We start from the raw sequence: 15476 nt of genomic DNA, 5'->3' as shown, positions 1-15476 counted from the left end.
TGCCAGCCAGCCCTGCCTGCTATTGGTGATTCAGTCTGGCTCAGCATTCTTTATCCAACCACAGCATAAGTGGATGTAAGTGGATGCAGCAGAGAGGCAGCGAGGTAGACACATCAAGGGGATTTTGACGGGGAGCGGAGACAAGAGTTAAGGGGCAGAGAGACAACGAGAGGGGTACAGAGAGAGGAAGAAAAAGAGAGAAAGAGGCAGGGAGAGGACAAAGACAGAGAGTGTGGGGAATAGAGGGGGGGAAGGAGAGTAGAGGGGAGACAGAGGTGAGAAAACTGGTAGCAATAAATCTCTGACAGCGTTCCCAGGCCAAATTCTCCCCGAAGATGATGATGCGCAGTCGTGTTATTATAGATTCCAGTCTGGTTAACCAACCATTTTGAAGAGGAAGGGGGGGCTGTGATGTTGGACACTGCAGTCTGGAAGGGAGGATGGCAGAGACTCTCTCAACTGGTTTCGCATCAGGAAATTCTTCTCATACATGAAGTTGCAACCCAATATATTAGACAACACAGCGTTTGTGTTCATAAAAGACCAGTGAATGGAGCAATTTTGATGATGCAGTCTGTCATTTGGATTTGCTATACGCTAACAGTGCTAACATACAGTTTTTCAATTACAACACAGGAAATGCCTGCTGAGGAGAAATAAGACTAAAATTCTAAATGCCCAGGAAAATCTGTTGCTAATGCAAGAGCGGCCACCCTGACCTAGATCTGTCTGGAGAAGACAGGTTCCCTCTTCATACACTAAAGTGTGTTGAAGGTAAAATCAAGCCCAAACTCAAGAAGTTCAAACGTAAAAGAAGAAATACCCTTGATGATTTATGTTTTGCAGGCTTCTTCAAAATGACTTGTCATTGCACCTTCATTTAGTGGAGCAAAAAAGCCTAAAATGTAGTGGAGCAAAAGTATCAGGCCCCCTGAAATGAAAATATCCAACAGAGAGGTACAAGCACGTTAGTACATGAGGACCACTTCCATTTTTCAGTTCCAGGTCTGAGGTGAATGTAAGCCCTCAGAGTAAGTGGCCTTGCTTTCTGTAAGCCTACCTTTGTAGGGAAACAGGGTTTATTCCTTCATCTGGCATCATTTAACCCATGCAGTCAGGCCGGATGTGGCTTTGCTCAGACAGAGGCTAATGTCTCAACAGGAAGTGTCTGCTGCCGTTCCTCAGCCTGGTGGACTGAGTCAGTCGCCACAGAGCTAAAGTTATAGGTTCAGTGACTCAGGTTTTGGTGTCTAAACTCTCAGGAAGCCTGCGAAAAAGTGTTTTCTGACCACCCAAAAGGAAATGTAAACCGTCACGAATACAGATTATTTCAAGCTAAATATTTGTCATCTATTCCTCACACATTGTCTCTACATGACTTGTAAATGTGTTCTCTAGCCACATCTGCCCCGACATGTTTAACATGCATTTTTCAAGTCTTCACTTCCCCATCTCAAGGCATAACCTGCACTGCAAAGTAACCATCCAAGTCCCTGAAAATGCCTGGGAACACCCTAGATATAAAGAAGAGTGCAAATCTGCCAGACTTCTACTGTTACACTGCGGCTGCTTTATCTGCAACTGTGCAACAGTCAAGTAATTTTCACTGAGGAATCTGACCTGACAACTTCATGCAATTTACTCTGAGCTTTGTAGTTTGTGGCACATGACAGTGGTGTAATGTAGCAAACCTGCATAACAGCCTTTACATAGCAGTCGCAATACACCAGAAGTAAACTAATATGTGGAAATAGACTCAGTAATCAGCTAAACAGATGCAGGTAATTAATTTTTTTTTTTCACCAGCCAATTGAGTATTTATTTTAGACCTTCCGGCCAGAGCGAAAACTCATCAGCGGCGGCTGGCAGTAACTTCCAAGCGCTGTGGTTGTGCTTGTATGTACACCCAGTTGCCATATATTGTAGACAGAGGCACTTATGTAAATATAACTGGGACAGGTTTGACAGATCTCTTCCCTCTGTGACTACAATACAGAGTGAAAACAGATCCCACAGATAGGGAAGAACAGGCAGGTGCATTTGTCTGCTTGACAGAATGGCTTTGGTCTTTATTCCAACAGGGCAAACACACAACATCAGCAAACACTGAAATATAGCATGAAAGAAAAAAAATTGCTGCAGTGCTTGTGGGTGTTTTTCATCAGTGTGTGTGTATGTGTGTGAAGTGCGTTCATTTGTTTGCGTATGTGTAGCGTAGCGTGGCCGATACATTTTGCATTCAGCAGCAGCTCCCCACATCCTCAGCAGTCCGTTTATGCGAAAGCTGCCATACAGGAATAGGTGTTCTGGTAATATGGCCGACACAGCAGCATCACTCTCACCGCCGTGCAGTACAGACTACCCATAAATCCAGAGGAGAGGCTATCGACTGCTGGGTCGGTCGCCGCCCGCCACAGCGAGCGTACGTCCGTGGCGTGTCCGTGCGACGTGATCATGTGATCGTAGATGCAGGGGTGGTAGGGCGCCTTGCCCTCCCCTGAAAAGTACACGTGCTCCTGAGGGGAGACCCCCATGGCGCTGGCGCAAATCCCCATGAACACATCGTCTATGTACATGGAGGAGTTCAGCACCAGCGTAGCCTGGTAGATCTTCGCCGCCACGTCCCCCGAAACCACGTACCCAGCGCCGGCGGTGTAGTCCGGGTAGGAAGGCCAGGGGTACAGCTCGTACGGAACGTGGTATTTGCTGTCTTTGCGGCGAATTGGAGGGGCTCCCCTGTGCACGTGCCCCACCCACAGGTCTTTCGCCCCTGCCTGGGCGCTCTGGAGACCCCGCAGGTACCTCACCAAGTTGGGCATGTGGACGAAGATGTCGTCGTCCGCAGACATGAGGAAGCGAGCGTGAGGGCAGTGCAGGTGGGCCCACTGGAACTGCAGGATCAGTTTGGTGGTCAGGTTGTGGAAGGTGTCCACGAAGTCTTGCTGGATCAGGTCTCCATAGGTCTGGTCCTCCTGGAGCAGGGCCCTCTGCACCCCGGCTCTCTGCCAGGCGTCCGGGTGCACGCCCAGGGCGAACACCATCCTCACGCTCTCGCCCAGCTCCGACCACACGTAGCTCTCGTTCCCCCACGTGTCCCTGATCGCCTGCCGCCGCTCAAAGTTCTCCGGCGATGATTTCACGAACAGAAGCAGGAGGACGTCATCCCTTCTTTTCCCATCTCCGTCTCCACCACCAATACATTTATCCGGGTGGTTGAGGAGGTAAGGGTAGCTCACCGTCCCGCCAACCGCGCTGTCAGAACCATCGTTTCCGTGGGGATGGCGTCGGTGGGGGTTGATGGCGAAGGAGGTGTTGAGGAAGTTGTAGCTGTTGACCAAGTACCGGTAGGTGTAGGACCTCATGTGGCTGACAACGTGGTGGTCCAGTTGCTCCCAGCACACCATCACCACACACAGCACCAGGCCCGTGGTCAGCAGCTGCACGCACTGACACTTCCGGATACGACGGAAATTCACAAACATCGCTACTGCTGCTGAGTTCTGAAGATCTACGAATTCTACCAGCACCTCTCAACTGGATCTGCCTCTCTCCTGGAGCTGTATTCTTCCTTTCCTTCCCTGTTTTTTTGATCTCTCTCTCTCTTCCCTGTGTCTTCTCTGATGTTATTTCATCCCTCCCTTTCAATCTCAATCTTGCCTTCTCCTCTTCTGGTTTGACTTCTTACCTTCTGCCTCTAGCACTCCTTTCATCTATCTAATCTCCTTGCTTATCATCTCCTTCACTCTGTCTTCTATCCTCTTTCTCACCTCCCTCCCTCCTTCCTCCTCCTCCTCCTGTCGCACCAACTGTGTTCTCTCTCTGTTGCCGTCAAGTCCAGTAGGCCTTTGTCAGGCTCTTCAGCAGACTGGGGGCTCCGTTACCGATCTTCCTCCACTTTTTCAAGCATCGAATGTGCTCCCTCATAGTGAGCGGGCTGGAAACGGCTCAGGGGAAAGCACGCCGTCCTTCCCTCAGCTCAGAAACACCATCCTCGTGCTCCTCTTCCTCCTCTCCCGAGAACTCCTGAAGTGTGTCTCCCCTCTCCTCCTCCTCTCTGGTTACTGTGCCGCTGGCATGTCACAGGATCACATCTGTAAAAGAGAGAAACGACAAAGATGAGAGGGATATACAGTAGACAGTCGTTTCACACTTGGGTTCTACCTTTTAAAGCGGAATACACTCCATCCAAAAATCCCCCCCTGGGTGCTCCCACAGTCATCTTTATTATCTTTCCCATTTCATTCTCCATTGAGCAAGAAGATTTTCACAGGTTCAAGTCCAAGTTGTCTGGTTTCTGGCTTTGGGAGAGACAGCTGCCCATATTCACTTAATGTTAATTGGACTGTCCAGGACCTTAAGGAATATATTAATTTTTAATGGAGTGGCGTCTCGTTTTAATGTCACATTTAGAAGAACATCACTTTTGTTGATGGCACAGCTATGCTACCGGAGTCTAGGACAGCAGCTCCCAAAGCGGGGTCCTTGAGGAGGCTCCGGCTGTCCTGATGGTTTAAGTTCAGCATTATATCACTCACAATAGGTTAGCACAATGAGAGGAGGTCTAAGAGTGTCTGTTTTCAGCACAGGTCTCCCTCTCCCTGCTGTTATCTCCCCACCTACAGTATTAACCGATGTAATTCTGCACTTCATATCTAACAACAAACAATAAAGATTTTCTCAGATGAGGTTCCTTTAGCCCCAGGGTAAGGATCAGTGATATGGGAAGTGAAAGGTGGGTAAACTATGACCTCAAGTGGGTGATCATCATGAGGCAAACGACCACACCTATAAACACAACTTTCAGAAAAGCAATAATTTATGCTTTTCCCCCTTAAAAAAACACAATTTTGTATACATTAGTTTGATACGAATTACTATAAATTCATGTTAAAAAATGTTGTCAGGATAAAAAGGTGGGTAAACTAATTCCCTCGATAAAACTATAAAAATGGGTAAAAAGTTTAGGTGAGTTCATCCGCTCCCTCCGCTAATGTTATGACACTGCGCTTTCAACATGGAGTTGTAAGAGAAACACACACACACACTTGACAGGTAATTCCACATGTAAAACACTCACACAGTTGAAAAACAGTGCACCAGAGAAGCGTTAGTTATAAGTAATCAGTCAACAAATACACACGCGGGTAGCCGACACATATCTTCTACCCAGGTTGCTTCTACCACAGCCTGTCGGATCAATTGCGCAAAATAGTCAGAAAATAGACTAGCAGGAAAGGGGAAAACAACCGGGATTCAATCAGTCTAGCTTCCATGGCAAGTTACTCACCGAGGGCGGGCAGGGCAAGGCTGCTGGGAGACTAAACTACTCTGAAGCCCTTGCCATAGGCAACCGGCTGCACGTTGCCGTTTTCTTAATTTGCGCGTCCGTCGGATTTGCTGAGGATGGTGCGTCGTCACCACGTGTTGGTTGCGCGCAGGTCTATATCGTATTTCTATAGGGTCTCATAGTGGGTCTGTGGTGGTAGGTCGTCACTTAAAGGTGTGTTAATGTATGTGTCTCTATAATATTCCTATAATATTCCTAAAGGGACTTGAAGTGTAGCCTATGATACATTAGTGAGTTCGAAGTTAAGACCTTATCATGCTTTATGGTATCTTTATCTCCTATAGCACTAAAATGTCCCAGCAACATTCCTATGGATATATATATAGCATGTCCGGTATCACTATAATAATCACTATAATGCCCCTATAATATTCCTATAATATTACTACAGGGCCTTTTATTATTTGTGGTTTTTAGTGACCTAACTGTGCTTTGTGTTTTTTTTTAGTTTTTTTTTAGATCTCCTCACTATGTCTACAGGAAATGTCCCTGGTATCACTATGATATTAATATACAGGTTTATAGTGTGTGTATGGTAGCCTGCTCAAGTATGAGTTTACAGTAATTGTATCATGATCATTTTTAATTCTCCTATGATATCATCAATAGTGAATTTACAGTGACCTTATTTTACTTTATATTTATAAATATAAAGTAAATAAATATAATATATGTGGTATCACAATAATATTCCAATGTTATCCCTATAGGGACTAAGGGGTATTTGTATAGCATCCTTCTAAAATATATTATAAGATCACTATAGCTCTTTTTTGCAAGAGTCCAGAAAGTCTCCAAATGTATACGATCAGTTTCTCGGCTCCTTTAGGTGTGTATGTGAAGTCGACCCCGTATGTACAGATGTAATTAACTTTCTGATGATGATTTTCAGAGCAGTCAGGCACCTCAGGGGGGAGGCACCTCAGGGGGGAGGGGGCTGTTCGCTCTATCTGTAGTACTAGAAACTGCATGCATCAACCTGCCCACAGCTGATACCACTATCTGAAGTCTCAGCACATTCACAGAGCACACACACACATACTGTACACATGCACACACACACACACACACACACACACACACACACACACACACACACACACATAAATGCAGCATAATGTTTTTCATGTTCTCAAGAGAGGAATAGAGCAGTCTTTGTCAACTGAATTATTTCCCCTTGTTTTATCATTTATTACGCTTATCTCTGGCTAGTTTCTAGCCACTTCCCTACAGTGCATGAACTGTACATTTTCATTATATGTCTTGGTCTCTATGTCTATTGTACTCCAGTAAAGTGCAAACCAGGTTATGCGGCCAAACTACAAAATAGAAATCAGGATGTAAATGGTCACAGTACTGGACACACTGTTTGATTGACAGGTGATCTGTGGGAAGTGCAGTGCAGAAACACCACAGCAACAACCGCTAAGCACCAAAGATGGAGACAAAATACAAAAAAAAAACGTGGATGTTGCGGAATACTGCTTAAAATATAAGAACTAGAAAACAACCTATAGAGCTAGTCAGTGAAACTTCCACTTTTCGGTCTTTTGCTGCCTGGAAATGGAACACGAGACACAGAGGAAGGTTTGACCACAGATGTGGATGTGTGTTTTTCTCACTGCTTCAGACTTGGCTCATCAAAATGTTACAGTTTTACTCTTCAACATTATACCAGACCAAGCATCATGATACCAATTAGTATCAATACGACAATATTACTCTGCCAGTATCATGATACCAAGCAGTGTAACAATACCAAGCCAAAAAGTTATGGAAACTACTTGATTAATAATGAAACACTTGTTATTGTCAAAACCAACTGTCTTTTTCCACTGTAGACTTTCCAATAAAGCAAAAAGGCCAATGCTTATACATACAGTACTGTACAATGGAATGCTTTGAACTTTAAATAATTAAATTAACCATAAATCTAGGAATCTTCAGAATTTCCAGCAGAAATGGGCCACTGCAGCAAGAATCCTAATAAATAATAATAATATTTACATAAGACCATCTTTAGCATTACACTCACCTTTTTAGGCCAACATAACTCTGTATGAGGGCAAGTTCATAGCATACATCACAGGCAGTAGCCTAGTATCAAACTGATGCGAGTTATGTGAGGTATGTGAAGTATAAATGAATGTTTCTGAAGATATAATTGATTTTTGTTCATATTAGTGGTGATGTTCCTTATCATGATCATTGTCTGGGGGTCATATTTTACTTTAAATTACCACTATATCGCTGGACCAAAACAGGGACAGGCATGGGTCCACAACAACTGCCAAAAAATCATTAGATTGTATACTGTAAACACCAGTGTGCTGCATCTCTAAAGCACCCAGTCCACCATGCTGGCTAACCCCTGCGCTCAACTCTATTTAACACAGAGTGAATGTAAGCGCCGACCCAGCGAAAAGCACCATAATAGAGGGGCTTTAGCCTGGCAGAGCCCCTGACCATGGAAGCTGCTGATGTCTGTGCAACTTTGTCACACAATGGGCTGAACACATATTTCCACAGCAGCATATTTTGACTGAACACTGGGGTCAACCAACAATAGGCCGCTCTGACAACATGTGGCCAAGCCTTGACATCCAGCGGTCCTGTGACTACACACGCCATGAGGAGAAGCTCTGTCTGGCCGGCTGTCCCTGTAGCTGGCAGAAGAGCTCGCTTACTGTTTGTCATAACCACCGGATAGACTTGTGTTAGCACGAGGCTCCTTAAAATATTAAGCCGGAACATTTTCATAGAAATAAATGTCTGCTTTGCTACTCTCTGTGGCCAGTTTCTGTAACTGATTAAACCTATAGCCAGCTCATGAAAGCTTTTACATTTGGTGTTCTAAACAGCAGATGTCTGGTGTGTTTGTTTGGAATAAACAGAAGAAGAACTGGGTAGTTAGCATGAGCAGTGATAGCCACCATGGCTGAACAGACAAAGAAAAGAGCGCCACCTACAGAAACTCAAACTGCATCAACAGAAAATCCAAAGAAAAAGACAAAGTCACAGTACTGGACACACTGTTTGATTGACAGGTGATCTCTGGGAAGAGCAGTGCAGAAACACCACAGCAGTGAGTGCTGAGCACTAAAGATGGAGACTAAATGAAATAAAAGGAACTCATCGATTATCACTTTAAAGGGATGCTGCATTAATTCATAGTGAAAATTGTGGGAACTTATCAGTCACAAGCCAAATGCTAATGCATGTATATGAACCAATGAGCTCCAAAGCTGTTGAACATTAGCTACAGTACTGTCATACAAAGCCACAGGCAGTTGCTTACAATATGTCACAATGATTGGATCTGTCTGTGGAAAAATAAAACCATACATATACATCTGTACATATAGAAGAACATTCAATCAGTTTGAAATCCATTTGACAACGTGGCTACTGGACATACTAGTATTTTCTACCTTACCTCTGCCTCTGATCCATGTGATTCCATTTGTTGATTTATGATGAATTAGTCCAATGGCTTTTATCTAAGAACTTTTATTAGGAACACAGAGGCAACTTTTACCATATCACAGTGTCCCGTGATATTTAATATCAAGTCTCAGCATTTTGGCATTCGATTTAACTCAATTTAATTTAAATTTAATCCCACGTTAACGCGCAAAGAAGAAGTGTTTTGAGTCAGGTGACCACAGTCTACAGGGTAGGGGATGGTGATGTCATCCTATAATAGTCCATTCAGGTTTAACTACAGAGAGGTGGTTGATTCCCAATTTGATCGGATTTTACCCCAGGAGCCCTATCTGAGATGCTCTTCTTTGTAGATATGGTTTTGTAGAGAAAAGCATAACTGTATTGCACTGAAATCAATGATCTTATATATTCTAGTGGCCAGGTGAGAACAATACCATTCAAACTCTGGTGGCACCAAATAAAGGCACTGAGACGCCTGAAAATGCAGGTCTCAGTCCTCTAACGAGAAATGCAGTGCGGGTTGTTAGGAGCGAGAACGTAATCCTAACCAACTGCAGCAAATGACCCCAAAACGCAAGGGTTTATGGGTATAAGGAGATGGATGTTAACATCTGATAGCAAGCAGTTCCTCAGGTTTGCGGGACAGAATGAAGCAAGATCTAAACCACAGTTTAGACTGATTCTATTTCTTCATGTTTTCTTAACTGGTATGAACATCAGAGAAGAGTGCAGACAAGTCCATCATGCTTAGCTAAAGTTACAGGGACTGGAATTAGGTTTGTTTGGACCAAATGGGTCACCAAAAGTCTGTCCAATAAATGAGCTACTTGTGGGTCCATGTGACTTTTGTTTACAAGCCTTGGTTCACTTGTAATTGGGCAGTGAGAACTTAAATGAACCAAATAAAAAAATATAAACTTTTCCACTATGGTTCACACCAAAGAAAGCAAACTGTACGTGTGATTGCAACCTTAAATACTAGTGAAATTAAACTATTCTTTCATAACTACCATGCTGTGTGAAATCCATAAGCTCTATTGGCCAAATAGTAGGACGTCTGGCTTGCTGGTCAGTCAGTCAGTCAAGGGGAGTGTTAAGTGTTGTTTGGGTTATCTGCATCATCAGGGGTCCCAACAGTGTAGTAGGCCCATGGGATGGAATATTTAAGGAATGCAGATCCTCTCTGTCATTTAAACTGTTACAGAAGACCTTCTATATCTTTTTTGACAATCAGAACTCACACAAACATCTCATCCATCTGTGCTTGTGTTCAGTCTGTGCCAATAGTTGACTCCAACCTACAGCATGGAGTCACATCTTGTACAAAAACCATTTGTGGAAGTAGGAACAAGCTGACCTCATGATCGAATTCAGCAAAAATCCCTGTCTCTGTTTAGCTATCTCCGAAACGGATCTGAAATTAGATTCTTAGGTACTGGATGTAAAACAAGGGTTAGATAACAACAGGTAAACTCTGTCAGACACCTCACGCTATTGTTCGTGCTGTAGCCTCTCATGCAACAGTGTTTGGGCTGGAGTTAGACCCACGTGTTTTGGAAGGCCAATACCGATAATTTTTTGGATTGAGGCAGCCGATATTTTGTGCAAATATTCAATATCACCATACCATAAAATAAAAAAAAAAATTACCGTTTCCCCCAGAATTTGTATTCTTGTCAGGGTGGAAAAGCCTCTGAAACAGCATTTAGACCATCATGGGACACAAAAACTCTACTACTGTACTACTTCAGGTTAAGAGCTTCTCATAGACAACCGATATATTAATAATTTCGCAATATACAGAATCAATCAAACTGCATCATATCCATCGTATCAGAGGTGGACCAGACTGACCAGACCAGATCTGATTCTTAATAAAAGGCTGATATCGGCACCGTATATCGATCTAAGCCTAATTTGGGGTGTGAAATGAACACCGGCCATGCCACATGCTTGGAAATTTTGCCTGTGGGCGGTACGTTTATCTATTCTACTGTACCACTAACCACTGTGGCAGGAGACTAGCCATTTTTGAAGTACTTTTCCAAGACTATTTGGCTGGTAAATTAGTAGAGGTGCCTACAATCCAGGCATCTACAAGGTTGTTTGCTGCCCCATTTGGCTTCCATGGAAGGGTGTTGTCTCTCTCTCTCTCTCTCTCTCTCTCTCTCTCTATCTATCTATCCCAGCCTGCTGGCTCTATGGTTAGGGTGATTCAGCCCCACATGCCGGCTGTACAGGACCTGTGAACTCTGGGTCTGGCTCGACAGTATCTCAACAGGGGCGCGCTGAAGAAGCGGTTTGTGTTCGGGGGAGTGTTTACCTGTCCGAGTTCATCATCTTGACACTTTCCCCGTGTTTTTCCCATTCCCCCCCCCCCACATCTCCCTCTCTCCCTGCCAGTCTGCTACTGCAAGCTGACACCTTTAGCCTTGAACACTGTAAGGTATTATAGACTTCAGTTAGCTCAACACCCCTCACCTCACACACACACAAACACATGCACACTGTGTGACTTACTTGCCAGGCTGTTTGCGAGTCCAATCCACATGTGCGGAGGAAAAGTGCAGTTAAGCCCTTCTCCTCTTCTCCACTGAACTGTAAAGAGTCTCTCTCTCCGTCCGCATCTGCCTACCTCTCTCTATCTGCCCCGGCCGCTACTTCTGCCTCACTCTTTCCGACTGCCTCTCTCTTTCCCCCCCTTCATCGTCTCTCTTTCTGCTACTTTCTGTCTGTTTTTTTCCCCTCTTCTTTTCTTCTTTTTCACTCACTTTTTCCCCACCCTTGTCAAGCCCAGTAGTTTTCCTCAGCAGCCCCTAGCTGGAGAGAGCGTGGCTTCAAACGGCTGCTCTCATTGCCCCGACTGTCTGTGTGTGTGTGTTTGTGTGTGAGAGAGAGAGAGAGAGTGTGTGTAAGAGATAGTGTGTGTGTGTGTGTGTGTGTCTGTGTGGGTAAGTGGGAGTGTGTTGGAAGGGAGGAGGAACCACTCAGGCCCGAGGGGGAGGCTCTACCTCCCCCTCCCTCCCTCCATCCCTCCCTCTTTCTGTGCTTCATCTTTTACAGTAGTACTGTGTTACTATGCCAGCTAGTTAGTTAATACATGAGGAGGCGGGGGGTGGGGGGGTGACTTTTTCCTCTCAAATATTTTCTCACCACAGACCCCCACATAGACAGACATTACACTGCAGACCCTCATTTGTTCATATTTTGTCCATATAGGAAGATTTTAGTTGATGTTAGAATAATAATAATGACCATAATAAACTTTATTTGTATAGTACTTATCTAAAAGCAGAGTTTACAGTGCTTTACATAAGTACACAAGTGCTTTACATACAAGAAACTAAAGAACAGAATGACAGATAGACATCCCACATTCTTCAGGTTATTCATAATCGATAAACTTTCTATTGGAAAATATGACCTTTGTTATTGGCAGTTCGTGACTTCAGAAAAGACAAGCCTGGACTTGAACTCACAGTCTTCCACATAAGAGGCTGATGCTTTACCCCCTGAGACAAACTGATGTCATGGTTTTGCTGAGGAGAAAATAACTAGAGGGATAAATGTGGCTAACCACTTAATCACATACAACTTCATAGTGCTCTCCATTAACAAATAAATCAATACTAAATCACATGGGGTAGGAAATTGCTGCTGCACTGCTCCCTATGGGTTGAAACTTTAAAGCATGTTGCACTTCTGGCCAGCCCCAATCAGTGATGTCAAATCAGGTACCAAAAGATTTATCTCACTTCAGCCGACACGTCCTGAAAATTTCAACTCTGTAGCGCATAAGGCTGAGTTTTAACACATTTTTGAAGTTTTGATTATACTATCTATGGACATTTGGTTATTATGTAATAAGCCACGCCCACTTTCATTAATCATGACCAAATTTCATTGGTCGACTTGGACATCATCCTAGAGCATGTCAACAAAATTTCAGAAAAATCTATGCGGTCAATAATGCGATAGAAACTTTTTGCATTTGTAGCGCCCACTAGTGGTAGAACTCAAAATGCTTTTGTGGGCGTGCTCAAGCAACACTGCTCAACATGTGTTTCAAATTTGGGTTTGATTAGATCAATTATCAATTACCTTCATGCAACTTTTATTATAGAGGATGGTCCCAAGATGGTCCACACCAAGTTCTGTGTTAATGAGATATACAGCCTAGCCAAAGAAGTGATAAAAAAAAAAAATCAAAATGGCGGAAAATCCAATAAGGCAGACATTGAAAGTGATATTTGGGTTGGACTCAGTACCTTCCAAAGAATCTGTGGACACAAGAATTTTCTCTCTATGAAACAGTTCGGAAGTTATTGGAAGTTATAAGTTGCTTGTTATAGTGCCACCATGTGGCCAACTGATGTAGTTCGTGTTGCCTGAGTAGTGGGGGGCCATAGGAGCCCACCTGCCAAAGATGGCTGCTGTAGGACTTATGGTTTTTGAGCTGCAGACACTTTTAGCGGAGAAAAAGAAGAAAGAAAGAAAGAAAGAAAGAAAGAAAGAAAGAAGAATTCCAGCAAATATCCAGTTTGTTGAGTATCCAGTTGAGTCTTAAGAAGAGATTTAAAAGAACCTAGGGCGAATGGCCTGGGCGAATGTCCGGTCAGCTTTGGTCATAAGTCTGCGCCAAAACAGTCAGTAGAGATCTGAGGATCTGAGGATCTGTCAGTCAGGTTCATAGGGGGTTAAAAGGTCAGCAGTATAGCTAGGGGCCGGACCATATGATTTAGTTTGTAGAACTGTCTGCGCTGTATGTGGATAATAGTTGTGGGAGTGAAACCAAGGATTAGTATAGTCATTCTTATACATTCTGTAGTTGTGATCATTTCTAGTAAATTCAGTTATAGTGAAATTAAATTATTCCTCATTTTGCTGGGAAGCCCCTGGAACGCCCTCAAGGACCTCAGGGTGTTCCCCCTGTCCCTCCTCTAATACAGGCCAGCACAGGCTTCTTCAAATAAGAAGAAGTGTATATAAAGTATGTACTTATCATTCAGGAGCCCTTAGACTCTGAAATTTTAAGGGGTCAATTTGCCCATTTATTTAGTGGAACTATTTTGGTTGCCAAGTAACATTTAGTTAACATTTAGTAATGTTTAGGAGAGCCTGGAATGCATGTCATCTGAATTGCATCAGCTGATGTACACACCATGTGCAATAAACCTAATTATGGCTGCATGTTATCCGTGAGTCTCATTAGGAGGATAATTCTGTGTGTGTGCATGCATATGTCTGTGTGTAAAACTGTACAAGTGAACACAGGCACTCATGTTGTGTGCATGTGTTACAGTAGTTTTTCTAGGATAGCAGCCATACACAGTCAGAGACAAAACTATCCCACTATGCCCTTGTATAAGCACATTCTTGGTTAAAACAAAGTTAGAGTGATGTGGTTTAGTTACAGTCTGGCTGCTTCAGAGGCTTTGCAGATGTGTCACAAATCAACCGCGTCTGCCTTCATTTTGGACGTGGAAATATAATGTATAAATACATTATATAACAACCAGACTAGAAAGAGAGAAATACTGAAAAGATTGTTGTGGTGTGGGTTTAGATCCATTCAGTAAAGATAATATGAGTAAAAGTGAATAGCCTGATTAGGAGGATTTGTATCCAAATGTAGGTTACTGTGACACAGTAAACTGTCTTGCCTTCAGCGCTAGTCTCTACTCCAAAACACTCTGAGTTAGAGTCAGCTCAGGTAACCTGAACAAACTTTTGCTTTTTGGCTTTGTTAGCTAGATAACTAGCTGGCAGGCTGATTTAGCAAAGCAACCAATGTCAGCTTTCACTAGATACGTTAACTAGTGCGCAAATCAGATGTGTGATGGTTAGCTGACCAGATACTAGCTAGCTAACAAGCTAACATTGTCTAAACACAAAATCGAATACATGTATCAGTAGTGAAATGATCAGTTCCCAGTGAAAACCAGCACAGAAATTAACCATGTCTATTTAACTCTGTAGAGAAACACAATCAGCTGCTAACACCCACTGTTGCCAAAGAGTTGTGGACCTCCAATATGGCCTTCAACCCTTGCTTGCCTTCTCCTCTCTCTCACTTTCTCCCTCTCTCCCCAGCTTTCTCTCTCCCTTTCTCCTCCTGACTCTTGTTTTGGCACGCTAGTGGGGTTTTGTTCGGCATCCAGGGCACTTCATGGTTAAATGCGGTCACAGTACACCAGCCTTTGGGAACTAGGCCAGGTAGTAGTGATCTGAATCGGCGAGGGTGTGAAGAAAAATAATCTTCCTCGGCCATTATCCCCTGGGAGCAGAACATGCAGGTCAGCCAGGAACGTGACTACACACTTCTAATTCACACACATGCGAGAACTTACAGACACACACACAAACACACCCTAGTGCCACATCACCACCAAGTGTGACTATGCACTGTGTTTTCTGATCTGCTAGTTGATAGATATTCTTCCCAAGTAAGGAAGCGACGGTTCCACACAGGAGTGAATCTACATTTAACAAATCAATCGTGTTACACAGGTACAGGGGCAATCACATGCAGGTATACACACACACACACACACACACATATACGTAGATCCTTTTTCAACATCTTTATCTATGCAGGGAAAGTTGACTGAGCATGCTCGCTCTTTTCCAGTGACATCCTGCTTCACCCACAAACACATACATACACGCCTCTCCCACACCC

At 43.7% G+C, this 15476-nt stretch overlaps 2 protein-coding genes across 3 annotated transcripts in view; one reads left to right on the top strand and one right to left on the bottom strand.

Annotated features, from left to right (window-relative positions):
* Positions 1-15476, top strand: part of mcf2l2 (MCF.2 cell line derived transforming sequence-like 2) — a 122311-nt gene that overhangs the window by 61171 nt on the left and 45664 nt on the right. The gene's annotated exons all lie outside the window — the stretch shown is intronic.
* b3gnt5a (UDP-GlcNAc:betaGal beta-1,3-N-acetylglucosaminyltransferase 5a) lies at positions 2040-11693 on the bottom strand. 2 transcript variants are annotated; one of them, XM_071918330.2, is made up of 2 exons: positions 11315-11693; positions 2040-4091 (listed from the first exon to the last, which is right to left on the bottom strand). In XM_071918330.2, the coding sequence occupies exon 2, from the start codon at positions 3480-3482 to the stop codon at positions 2274-2276; it is 1209 nt and encodes a 402-aa protein (XP_071774431.2). In that variant the 5' UTR covers positions 3483-4091; positions 11315-11693; the 3' UTR covers positions 2040-2273. The 2 variants fall into 2 exon arrangements, with proteins under 2 accessions (XP_071774431.2, XP_071774432.2); XM_071918331.2 differs by lacking the exon at positions 11315-11693 and adding an exon at positions 8784-8931.

The sequence above is a fragment of the Centroberyx gerrardi genome, chromosome 9 (genome assembly GCF_048128805.1).
Source record: "Centroberyx gerrardi isolate f3 chromosome 9, fCenGer3.hap1.cur.20231027, whole genome shotgun sequence".
NCBI lineage: Eukaryota > Metazoa > Chordata > Actinopteri > Beryciformes > Berycidae > Centroberyx > Centroberyx gerrardi.
This window is presented reverse-complemented; position numbering and strand designations above follow the sequence as displayed.